We start from the raw sequence: 13,342 nt of genomic DNA, 5'->3' as shown, positions 1-13,342 counted from the left end.
GGACTCCATATCCATTGTGCCATGCCATAGGACATAAATTCCCCCTTCCCCTTGTATGGGTAGGGCTATGAAAGAAAAATATCTTAGGAAGGTAGGCAGACTACTGAGACTCACTGAATGACACTACCAGTCTTCCACATTTCAGAAAGAGGCTTCACATTCTCTCCCATTGGGGACATCTCTCTCTCTAGGTCATGCATGCCCCCCAAAGCTGCTCTTAGGGTCAGTTGACTATTATATGATATGTCATTGGGGGCATTAGGCCAGAAAGTGCAAAATGACCCAAATACACAGATACATGACCTCAATTTTCACACAGTGGAGGTATATGACCTCCCCCAAATGGGCAGCAGCTGTGTAAGCACAAGGCCCAAAGATGCATGGCTACCTGCCACTCCAAGGTTTTGGTCCACTGCAAATTCTTACCTCCTGCCTGAACAAAAACCAGAAACCTAATAATTTTTGTCACACTTTTGGTCCTTAGCTGATATGCTTGCCCCTCTCCCTGGGGTATATCTCTTTTCTTGCCCTTCCCTTACCTTACAATGAACCTGCTCTAATAAAACATTCCTGTTTGCTGTCCTTCTGTTTCTGTGCTGGGTCACTGCCTTAATCTTAGGCCTTATTCCCAAGGACCAAGGATCGATCACTCCACAGTAGACTCTCAACCTCTGATAACAAAACTCAGTGCTGCAGCTGTCACTTCAAGATAGACAAACCCCTCCAAGTGAGCAGGCCAAAGATCCTGGGAGAAGCAGGACTCACAGACCCATCTCCGGCTGCACAGATACTTCCCAGGAACCACAATTTTTCAGAGCTCTCACTCGCCACCCAGATCCAATGAAAGAAAACTACCTGACCCTTCTCCTCACCTCCCACATCTTCATTTCCTTTGCATTATTCAGCTCTTTTCGAAGTTTTCTGATCTTTAGTTCTTCAAGTGTTGTATTAACAGAAAGAGTCTGAAGGGCTTCTAGATCTATCACACGGCCAAACTTGTCAATCATTAGTTGACGGACGGTTTCTTCCATTTCTAAAAAAAGACAGTCACTGTCTTTAATAATGGTGCCCATTATTATTAAATGGACACCAATAACAATAAAATTCTATGGAACAGTTTTTGCAAGATGATATTTATGTTACCCGTTGATTTTTCCTCTGTTTTTTTCACCTGCTAATTTTCTCACTTAAAATGTCTATTTCTGTATTGTCTTTTCATCTTCAAAATCCTATGTGAAATGGACTCATATTTCCCAAATGGCAAATACATTTCCATCTGCCCCTCCTCAGACTATTAACAGGCTCCAATTGGTTTATGACCCTTTTCATTTTTTAAATTATTGATCTCTACAGCATCTAGCATTAGGATGAGAGAAGGCACTTTATGAAGTCCATCATGTCCAAGTAAAAATTAAAATCCTTGCTGTGGTGCCGAAGGCCCTTCACAGTCTTCCCTACCCTGCCCATTGTCTCTCCCTCTTCCTTTCCTGGGCCTCTCCTTATTCACTCCACTCCTAATCTTAGAAAAATAATAGTAAATGAAATAATATGCTTCAAAAAGATACATATAATGTTTTTTATATAAAGTTTTAAGGCAACGTGTTAGTTAGGAATACATATAATTGTACAAAAACTTTTTTTAAAAAGAAAGGAATGCTAAACATAAAATTGGAAATAGTGGTTATCTCTGGGAATAGGAAGACAGAATGGAATAGAGACAGTGCCCCCGTAGGCAGGAGCCACAATATTGGTAACACTGTTGTCATTAAGTTTGGTGGTGGGTTCACAGGATTCATTTTGTTATAATACTTGATAACTTCTACATATATCCCATATACCAAATATTACAAAAAGTATTTTAAAGGAGAATTCTCTTTATACTATGCATCTCACACACTTACCTCAATTCCAGGAAGACTAAAGACAATGTGAAGAACATTATTGGTAAAGAAACCTATTAAGACCTATCTTTTTTAATTGACAAAAATTATATATCTTTATTGTATGCAAAAAGTTCTTTTGAAATAGGTACACTTTGTGAAATGGCCAAATTGAGCTAATTAACATACTATTTCACATACCCAATTTTTTGTATGTGGTAAGAACATTTTAAACTTATTCTCTCAGCCATTTCTAAGAAGATAATATGTTGGTGTAACTACAGTCACGTTGTTGTGCAACAGCACACCTGAACCTCTTCTTCCTATCCCATTGAATGTTGTATTCAAGTCAATATCTCCCCAACCTCCGAACCCTACTTCACAAACTCTATTGTTTCTACGAGTCTAACTTTTTAACACTATACATATTAGTGAGATCTTTTGGTATTTGTCATTCTGTGCCTGACTTATGTCACTTAATATAATATCCTCCTACTTTATTCGTATTGTCTAAAATGACAGTATTTCCTTCTTTTTTAGGCTGAATAATATTTCCTTGTGTATATACATCACATTTTCTTCATCCATTCATCTGTTGGTGGACACTTAGGCTGATTTTATATCTTGGCTATTATGAAGAGTGTTGTAATAAACATGGGTGTGCATGCATCTCTTGGACATACTGATTTCATTTCCTTTAGATATACACCTAGTGGTGGGATTGATGAACTGAAAATTACCTTTATGATCTTGAAATAGGAGATGGTTCCTTAAAATAATCACAAGTCATTAAAATATAGATCAAATTCACCACTATTAAGATTTCAAACATCTGCAGAGATGGTAAAAAAAAAAAGCAGGCAACAAACTAAAAAAGATTCAAAGTACATTTAATGGACAAAAATTAAGAATTCCTTAAGATTAATAAAAAATATATATAAAATATAAATGAAAAAATGGGCCAAAGCTATGACAGATGAGTTAGAGAAAGAAAACAAATAAATGGCAAATAACTGTGTATAAAAATGTTCAATTCACTAGCTATTGAGGAAATATGAATAAGAATCACAATGAAATACAATATTCACCAGACTGACAAAAACACTATAGTCTGATAGTGTGAAGGGTTGACAACAATGTGGAGCTGGGCCACTTCTTCTACACTCCCAGGGGAGGATATGTTGGTTCACTATGAGGAGGCAACTTGGCAATACCTAGGAAAGCAGGAAGTGTATGAAACCCTCCATAACCCAGGAATCCCAGTACTAGGGATTCACCTCCTCATGCATGTGCACAGGAGAAGTATATAAGATTTACTGTAACATTATAATAATGAAAAATGAGAAATATCTAAATATCCATCAAGAGGAGACTGAAGAAGAAAATCTTTTTATATGCATACAATGGAATACTAGAGTACTAAAGTGAATAAATTAGCTGTAGTAAGATGAATAACTGGGCTGGGGATGTGGCTCAAGTGGTAGCACGCTTGCCTGGCATGCACACTGCACTGGGTTCGATCCTCAGCACCACATAAAATAAAGATGTTGTATCCACCAAAAACTGAAAAATAAATATTTAAAAATTCTCTCTCTCTTCTCTCTCTTTTAAAAAAAGATGAATAACTAAAAAATCAGCTTAATAAAGTGAACCACAAAATAAAAACATCCATTGCAGAAATGTGTAAGGTGGTTCTACATGCTGTGTGAGAATATATACATACATGTAGGTGCACACCCTGCTTTAACCCTGGAAGGAGCAGCAGATGGCATTAGAAAGAAAAGGAGCTTCCAATACAACATGATGTTTTATTTCTTGGGTAGTGGGTATGTGGATTATGATGCTATTCTATATTTTATCATACACAAAGTAAAACAGTCCTGTGATAAAGGATTTCGTTTCAAATAGGACAGTGATCTTTTCAATGTATCAGGAGAGCTGGTTGGTGAGGTTGGAAAATGAGAAGGTGAATTTGTCTCCTCTCTCAGTGGTTCTGACTCTATGATCACTATTTTCTAAGTTGGAGACTATTGCTTGATGGTTCCCCTATGGGCCCATAACTAATCCTACATAATCCTTGGGCTCAGATACTCACTACGGATGGTTTTTACCATCTCTCTCTTTTCTCGGATGAGCCGTTTCCGTCTCTCCCGGCATTCTTTGTTCAGTTTTTGCTGCCTGGAGTTCTCTTCATGGAGCTGTATGATTCGTGCTTGCAGCCGTCCCAAGGACTGGTTAGAGAAGACCAAAGTGCCCGAAAGATCATGGGGTATTTCCCCAGATTGCATGTACTCTATCTGTAAAAAATAAAAATAAATGAAATAGACAAAGGTATAAAGTGGAGAAAGCCCAGGGGGAGAGCTGCCTTCTCTCACCCTGGGTTAGCTCAATGCCCTTGGGCCTCTCTCTCTCTCACCATGAGTGACAGTGACCAGGTAAACAGAAAGTTGGCAAATAGCAAGCCACATTATGCCTCTCTAAGGACAGCACATCTTCCCACACATATGGTGCCTACTGTCTACTGTGTAATGATGGAACTCACACTTCCTGCTTGGTGCTGTAGGCAAACTGCTAGAGAGGGTTTTTTTGACCTTGGGGTTTTTTTGTTTGTTTTTTTTGTTTTTTTGTTTGTTTCTTTTCTCTCCTAAAATACAGCTTTTTCTTAACCTGAGAAAAGAGGATACAATGAACCTCTTTTCCTCACTGATCTATAGTCCTACAATTTAATATATTACAGTACAACAGTGTAAATGAACAAAGAGAGGGAATAAAGAAAAAATGTTTTCCTTGGGTCTGAGTAGAGATTAAATGAAGATAATTCTTCAGTTCATGTCTGATGTTTCAGGTGGTGTGATAAGCGACATGTGTACAAGATCCAACACTTCAACCTCCAGGCCATTTCATCCTTATATCATTTCTCTAGAGCTGAAATGATTAAACTTTTAAGGGGATAATGAGCCACAAGAAAATCTGTGTGTTTTCTGATGTTTGCTTTAAAAACAGTCTGTTAATAGATAAGAAAAATCTGGTGTCATTCTACAAGTGGAATCTTCAGTCCAAGGACCATAGTTTCCCCCGTTGGTGACCCACAGTTGTTTTCTAGAGAAGCCTGGTATGATGACTCTTCTGCTCATGCAGGGTGGGGCGGCCTCTCAGACACATCACCTGGTGGAGCTTGAGCGGTAACACAACCAGCAGTTCATTCAGCTGCTGCTGCTTCTCTCGCTGATAAGCCTCCAGGGCCTCCTCTGCTGCATTCAGATTCATTGCCACAATTTTTACCTGCAGAAAGTCCCATGTGAGAGATGCTGACAAGACTCAGTGAATGGAAACCTAAGTGGTAAATGAGGGAGGAAGTACAGGGCCAGAAGGGTGTCTTTGGCCAGGCTGTGGTTAAGGGCACCATTCCAGTCTGCATTCCAGGAGTCTATATTATTCTCTTCCCACCAAGTTAGAATCCATATTACTTTTTCAATCATACCTGTGATCCCAGAACTGTATACTTTTTGTGAATAAGAGCTTAGAAGACACATCCTTGGCTAACTTTCATTTTCTACATGAAAAGCAGCCCATGGCATGGAATCTTTGTTAAAATGATAAGAATTCTTGTTTGTTCATAATAACCTCAATAAATTAACGGAAAAAGTGCTTTAAATAATTAAACTACTAACTTCAGTATTTCTAAAGCATATGCTTTATCTCTAAGAAGCCTGAAAGTTTTCCAGATCATTTTCTATTTGCAAGAGGAGACCAATCTATCAAAAATATTTCTATTTTTTTATATTTCTAAATAGGAATCAAGTTGAATGATATTGTACTAAACAAGAACACCTCAGAGGAAAAGGGAACAGAAAAGGCAGAAAGTAATCAGTATTATACCAGAAGTTTAGCTTTGTGATCTCCAACATGAAATGCATGCACCCCAGAGGATCAACAAAATGATCTGTTGTAGTATAAACAGAAAATATCAGTTTCTATTTCGATTTATTTTTATCTTATTCTTGTGAATTAATGCTTTATAACATATAAACTCTACTAAAACAATATTTCCTAAATACAATTTGTAAATACTTACCCATTTATTGTGGGGGTGCTACTTTTTTTTTACATATAGAATTACATAATCAAAAAAGTTTGGAAGCTGAGTGTAGGGGTACATCTAATCCCAGAGGCTCAGGAGGCAGGAAGATCACAAGTTCAAAGGCAGCCTCAGCAAAAGTGAGGTGCTAAGCAACTCAGTGAGAGTCTGTCTATAAATAAAATACAAAATAGAGCTGGGGATGTGGCTCAGTGATAAAGTGCCCCTAAATTTAATCCCTGGTACCAATAAAGAAAAAAATAATTGGAGACCAATGATTAAGGTAAAGTCCAATTATTAAAAAAAAAAAAAAAACACCCCCAACACAACTTCCTTAAGAAGAAAAAAAAACCTGTTCATAACATTTGAAATGTTTCTCTCTGAGAATTCTTAACAATGCCACTGCTATGAAGTTGTAATATCATAGTTGGGAGAGAACAAATAAAAAGGCAGATCACCATACTTTTTTGGACAATGTATCATATTCCTTTTTGAGATTATCAACAGTTTTCTTTTCTTCAACTAAGGCCTCCTCAATGTCCAGCCTTTTTTCTCGAAGTTGAATGGCAAGTTCAAAAAGACCCTTATCACAATCTGAAAAGAAAGATAAAATAAAAATGTAGCCCCATTTGTTAGGGAATGCAGTAGTACTAGAAATGTGAACTTTGGGACTTCGTAATTAAAATCTGTGTGTAGATCCATGGTAACTCATTTCCCCTACACTTATGGTTCCATTGTCCCAGGAAAAAATGACCAATAGTATTAATAATTAAGACAATAATAATGACACTAACACTGATATTCTGAACATCACTCTGAACCAGACTTTATGCTCGGCCCTTTATGCACATTGTCTCACTCCAGGCTGGACCCTGCAAGGCAGGAACTATTTCCTTATCCTGTACATGAAGACCCTAAGTCTCAGCTGATATAACTACAATGTGACTAAATGGGTTTCAAGTGCATTATCTCTGTACTACTTCCACCATCGCACCAAGGGCCACATGGATCCACCAAGTAATAGATCAGGAATGTAAAAAATAATAATAAATGGTATTTGGAAACCACGGTTCTGGCCCTAGCTCCACCACTACGCTGGCCGTATGATATTGTCCAAGCTTTAATCCTGCCGGAAAATGATTGCCTTTCTGTGCCCTCCTCTATTATAAATATGATCTTAATAAGACTCTGGTTTTCAAAAGTGAAACAAGATTTATAGTTTGTTTGAAATTAAACTTTTGAAATTTTATTAAAACTTTATTTTAAATATCTAGAAAGTCAAATTATAAACCAAAGAAAATTATTTACTCTGCAGAGCCATTCATTTTGACTATAAGAAGGTTGATCTAGCTGTCCCAAATTTGTTTCACCATGGAAACAGTAAATATAAATGGCCAACCATTTCCAGGAAGCCAATACCAAGTACCCTTCCATAGAGGCCCCCATGGCCCCTCTCCCAGCCAGGCTTCCTTGGTGGAAGGGCCAGTGCAGACAGATGAAGGGAAGGCAGGTAGGGTGTTAGTCATGTTTTCTTAACTCTGCTTCTATATTGCTTTCCCTCCTCCCTGCCTTTCCTCTTGGCCTGCTCCTGTCCTTCCCTGAGGTTTCTGGTGGTGAAAAGCTTGAGTCTTTGCAAAGCTAATGACTTGCCTCTGTGAGAAGCTTACTGGAGATTGGACCTCAACACAAACTCCATGGATGGCCTCTCAGGCCCTCTGCTGGCTTCCCCAGAGATAGGGGCCAACCCCTGCCCACTGGTGGCCTTCCCAACAGAGCAAACTTGAGCTTCCTGGGGCAGCCCTTCCTAGGCCCCTGGTTTATCAGGAACAAAGTTCAGGGCTCCCCTTTGGATGCTCGCCACAGCCTTCTTCTTTCAATCTTGGCTCCTACTTGGGTACTCTAGGACCCAAGAGTGGCTGCGGCCTCCTTGGGAACATGGCCAAGCCAGGGTTCAGGCCCCCAGGACAGTTGGGAAAAGTTGTTCTAAACACTTTTAGGGTCACCCATCACCATGTTTAGCTGCTGCCTTCCTGGCTGGCTAGGTGGAAGTGTGTCCTATTGAGGGGAATTCAACTGTGTGGCAGGGATGGTGGCTGATATTGACTGTTTAGACTGCTGCTTAAAATTGGAGGGGATCTTAGCATGGTGGTGCACACCTGTAATGCCAGCAACTTGGGCAACTAGGGCAGGAGAATCACAAGTCCAAGGCCAGCTTCAACAATTTAGTGAGATCCATAGTAACTTAGCAAGACCCAAGTTAACACATCAATAATAATAACTTTTTTCAAAAAGGACTAGAGATGTAGCTCAGCTCAGTGATAAAGTGCCCAGGGGGTTCAGTCCCCAGTCCCCCCTACCCCCCGCCAAAAAAGTGCCAGATGCATTGATGCAAGTCTGTAATCCCAATTTTTTAGAGGCTGAAGCATGAAGATCCCAAGTTTGTGAACAGCCTCAGCAACTTAGTGTCAAAATACAAAATAAAAAAGGCTGGGGATGTAGCTCAGTGTTAAAGCACCCCTGGGTTCAATTCCCAGTACAAAAAAAAAAAAAAAAAAAAAAAGGCAGGGATGATCCAGGGTCTGTAGTGTTAGCCAAGCCCTCAGGCCATGAATCTTGGGCACAGCCTCCCTACACACTGCCTATCTCCTTAAACACAGAAGTCCCTGTTACAGACTGGCTGCCCTGGGAAGCCTGTGGGAGAGGGTGACCCATTCACATGCAGCCTGCTGGGGCTTCCTCCTAAATCCTGCTTCCATGTTCACTCTGCTACTTTTGTAATGAGACTGTTAAATAAAATATCACCACACTTTAGAAACAAACAAACAAAAAACTATTCTTACAAAACAGATTTGAAATAGAAAAATTTGAATGGATTTTTCCCAAAAAAGGAAAATATTGTAAAAAAAATCTATAGAAACTACTATAGAGTGTTTCTCTAGAAAACCAAATTTATTACATAATTCATAGTAACTGATTCTATAACCATCAGTTTCAGATTATTTAATTTGCCATTTATAAAAGGCTGCCTAAAGGAACAGATAATAAATTATTCAGAGAGCCCCCCAAAGTTTCATTAGATTCTACTTCATACATTTTAAACCATCCTTTCCTTAAATTTTATTAACAGAATTGAGAAATTAAAAAATAGTGATCTTCTCAGTCCTGTCCATCCATGTTCACACTTCAGAGAACACATGGTTTTATCTGACTTACTTGTTGGGCAGATAGAATCATCAAAAACCTCATCTTCGGATCCAGACTCCTCCTCGTCGCTCTCCAAGCTGGATTCATCTTCACTTGATTCTTCACTCTCCTCATCTTCATCTGAGGGAAGAGGAGGACTTGGTTAGCAGAGAAGTTCCTATGATAAACAAAATTCTAGATTTTCAAAATATTTTTCAATGAGTCAGTCACTGAAAAAGTAATGAAGACACAGAGTAGGAAATGACTCAATGTTTTTAGAAGAGTTGAAATGGTTAAGGACACAGAGATCACAAACTCAAATGCTTGCAGAAGGTTATAGTTATTATTAACACATAAATACAGACGGTGTCGGGGCCCACTTGCTAAGCTGCTTGTGTGGTAACCACCTAACATACACACACTTGGTAAAACAGGCCTACAATTCCTACTAAATCACAAAAAGCTCTAAAAACAGAAGAAACTTTCGTACTTACCTGAACTGAAGTAAACATCAGCTTTCATTGAATCTTAGTGTCAGGCCGGCAGCTTTCGCTTCCCTTTCCCTTCCCCTTCCCCCTCCCCATCCCATAGCAGGGACTTTTCACCTGGCTGAAGAGATCTGGCCCCTAAACTCCACTTGGTCAACCTGCTAATGGTAGTAACAATTTAGTTGGCCTAGGCCCTCCTACCTCTAGCAACTCCCCTGGCCCTCACCCTTTTTCAGAAGGTGAACCTTGCCCAGGAGCACCCCCCCCCCCCAATAAAATTCCTTTTGGTGCCTTATTCTTGTTCTGCAGTTCCTGGCCTTGTGGCCCTTTTTCTGCTTTACACTTAGTGTGAATATTCATGTTTTGTTGCAGAGGTATTAAGCATTTGACTCTAGAACCAGATCCTACTGAGATTGTTTTGTTTGTAGACTCTTTCTCTTTTCACCAAACTTGAGTCAGGCTTCTCTGAGTCCTCTTTCTAAAACTAACCTTAGTTTCTAACCTTAACCCATTTAGTTTAGTGGTAGGAAGAATTCTGCTGAGTCTGTTTAGCAAACCTCCTGAACCCTTGATATCTGATCAAATTCCTCATGCTCACACCCTTGATATCATGTCACTCTGGCCTGCCTTCAGCAAAAATTCTGTTAGGACAGCTGAGCAAAGAATGATGCTACTTATTTTCTACTCCTCTGTTACAAATCTCTACTGTCCTCGTGGTATTCAAAGTGGAGCTTGGTCTCTCTTTCCTACAAAACCCCATTGTAGTAGTCCCCCCAAGTCAAGTCTGCCTTTTTGTTCTTTAACTAGTATCATGAATAATTTTTCATTATAATATCATGTATATTATCTTTATAAAATATTAAAATGTCTGAATACTAAAACACATCCACCCCCAAGGGTTTTAGACAAAGAGTTTTAGACCTCTTTGCTCCACCTTGCCCCATTTTCTTTTAAAACACCTTGGGTACATCTATGAACTATACATCACTAACTTTGAATTCCTGTTTTATGGAACTTCAAATTAAAAATAAGAGAAGGACCTCACATGTTCTCAATTCTTAAAGATGTAGTATTACTCTTAAAATCATTTAAAGTAATCTGTGCAACTATATAAAATGAACCAGAAAAGTTTAAAATTTCTTAGAATTCTTTACATAGATATCTGCTTCCTGAAGAGGAAGCAGACCCACTTTTCCTTATTTTCCCTCCAAAATATAGCTAAATATTATGTGTAAAACAAAATGAGAAGACTCTGAAATGTGGGCAAAAGAAAGCAAACTGGTAATGTACCTCAAAACCTGAAAAACAATGCTGTGGAGAGTTCCTTGGGTCTTATTTTTGCCTCATATATTTCAGACTTGGAGATGAATAAGTTGGCCCTCAACAGGTTCAGATAAATAAAGATTCAACAAAAACTTATTATCTCTAGCCAAACAATCAGGAAAGGGATAACCTAGTAAAATAATAAAAAAATTTACATATTATCTATTTACTTAAACCAAATACTACAGAAAATCTATGGTCTCCACTCCACCCACATCAGCAAAGGCCAAGTGAGGAATCTATATCCACGCTCACAGGGCTATGATAAGGCACCCCAACACTCCAACCAGGATGATGTCAGGGAACGTCAAGTAGGGAACCAGGACATATATCCCTGCTGGCTAGTAACCAGCTTTCCCACTACCATCAAGATGTCTGTAAAAACCACATGGGAGCTGGACACAGGGGTGCATGCCTATAATCCCAGCAGCTCTGGAGGCTGAGGCAGGAGGATTATGAGTTTAAAGCCAGCCTCAGCAAAATCGAAGCGCTAAGCAGCTCAGTGAGACCCTGTCTCTAAATAAAATACAAAATAGGGCTGGGGATGTGACTCAGGGGTCAAGTGCTCCTGAGCTCAATCCCTGGTATCCCCTCCACCAAAACAAACAAACGAACAAACAAACACATGGGTCTCTTGGATTTCTACAACCTATAGCAGTAGCAAGTGTTCTTCTCGCCTCGGGGTATTTTCAGGAGATCCCTAGAAGAGAGGACTTTAACCGTTGCCCAGACATACCAAGGCCATCCACAGCATGTTGTCAGCAGAGACTACATGTGCAGCTAGAATTCATGCATGTCAGCAAAAAGGTCCCCTTCCATTAGGTGACAATGAAGGCTGAATGAGAATGTGTACTTCTTACCCCTTCCTTGTCAGAGCATTGTTGGAGAACCAAGTAAAACAAAGATTTAAATAAGATACAGTCTCATAATATGATACTAGATTTCAGTTGACAGTCACTCATCATAACAAAAATCAGGAAAAAAATATTTGTGCACCACATGTCAGACATAGGACTAGCACCTAAAAGATACAAAGAACTGGGCTGGGGATATAGCTCAGTTTGTAGAGTGCTTGCTTTGCATGCACAGGCCCTGGGTTCAATCCCTAGCACCACAAACAAACAAAAAAGATACAAAGAACTCTTAAAAAACTCAAAATTGTAGGGGCTGGAGTAGTGGCTCAGTGGTAGAGCACTTGCCTGGCATATATGAGGCACTGGGTTTGATTCTTAGCACCATATATAAATAAATAAAATAAAAGTCCATTGACAACTAAGAAATATTTTTAAAAACCTCAATTGTAAAAAAGCAAATAATTCTATTCAAACATGGACAAAGGACATGAAGATACCTTGCACCAAGGATACACAGATAGAAGGTAAACATATGAAAAGATGTTCTTGTTAAATTAACTACCCTATGTTAGCTCATAACACACACACACACACACACACACACACACAGGATTAACTCCACATGCCCCAAAGTTTTGTATCCCCTCCTCTTTAACCCTCCACAGTGCCTCTACATAGTGACATCTAATAAAAACCTTAGTTACTTCTCTATTTCATGTTAAGGAGAGAAAATGGAATAATATGTGACAAAGGAATACAAACCAGCATCTCCTTCAACCTCCTTTTTCTTTACACGCTTAATTTTCTTCTTTAGGACCTTCATGAGGAAGTTTGCAAACTTATTGTTTTCTCCAAGGGCTATCTGGAAACCAGAATAGAGTGACTTTTCTTGTTCTTGGAGCTTGTTGATTTCATTTTTTCTCTCTTCCATCTCTTTAAGAAGCTCATTTATTTTCCACTAAATGAACAAAAGGAAGAGAAAATGATAAATGAAATGTTTCTAATAAACCAAGTTTAGAAGGCAATGTGCTTCATAGAGGTTCGCTTTCTGATATTTGCAGAGTCATCCATTTATTTGGTTAAAATTTTATAACTTCTTTTGTAAAAATAATTTGCATTAAGAAACAGGAAGATCCGTTTTCTAATGTTTAGCTTTCTCAAAAAAATTTCTAAATTAAGTAAATTGGAATTTGTACTGATATCTTGATGTCAGTTAATGTTTTTGCAAGTCTCAAAAAAAAAGACTTTTCTGTAATGACATATGATAATTAAAACAAGACACATTTGTGAAACTGATATTCCTCAAAACTGATCTCACTATTCAGTATATAATATCCATTTAATAACTGTATAATTTACTTCTTTGAATTGAACATATCAGAAATAAACTGTTTCCTATGGCATTCAATTTTACACCACACTGAAATTAGTTACCATACTTAAGAAATTCACCAAGTTCTTTTCCACTTATGTTCATAAGGATTCCATAATCGAAAACCAATTTCCTTTTAGTAGCTGGTTAAAAAAAAACAGACA

General features: G+C 38.5%; 1 protein-coding gene across 1 annotated transcript in view; it reads right to left on the bottom strand.

Annotated features, from left to right (window-relative positions):
- The window catches only part of Cfap44 (cilia and flagella associated protein 44), a 115,603-nt gene that overhangs the window by 5,129 nt on the left and 97,132 nt on the right, over positions 1–13,342 (bottom strand). Inside the window, exons 28-33 of the mRNA XM_046425256.2 lie at positions 12,569–12,764; positions 9,172–9,282; positions 6,422–6,552; positions 5,046–5,162; positions 3,976–4,177; positions 873–1,033 (exon numbers count right to left, since the gene is read on the bottom strand). Coding sequence (XP_046281212.1) covers positions 873–1,033; positions 3,976–4,177; positions 5,046–5,162; positions 6,422–6,552; positions 9,172–9,282; positions 12,569–12,764 — 918 coding nt within the window. The remainder of the gene's footprint in view (positions 1–872; positions 1,034–3,975; positions 4,178–5,045; positions 5,163–6,421; positions 6,553–9,171; positions 9,283–12,568; positions 12,765–13,342) is intronic.

Source organism: Marmota monax, unplaced genomic scaffold, assembly GCF_021218885.2.
Source record: "Marmota monax isolate L192 unplaced genomic scaffold, Marmota_monax_Labrador192_F-V1.1 WCK01_AAM20220418_F8-fsc00119, whole genome shotgun sequence".
Classification (NCBI taxonomy): domain Eukaryota; kingdom Metazoa; phylum Chordata; class Mammalia; order Rodentia; family Sciuridae; genus Marmota; species Marmota monax.
Note: the sequence above shows the minus strand (reverse complement) of the source record. Positions and strands in the feature narration are given on the sequence as shown.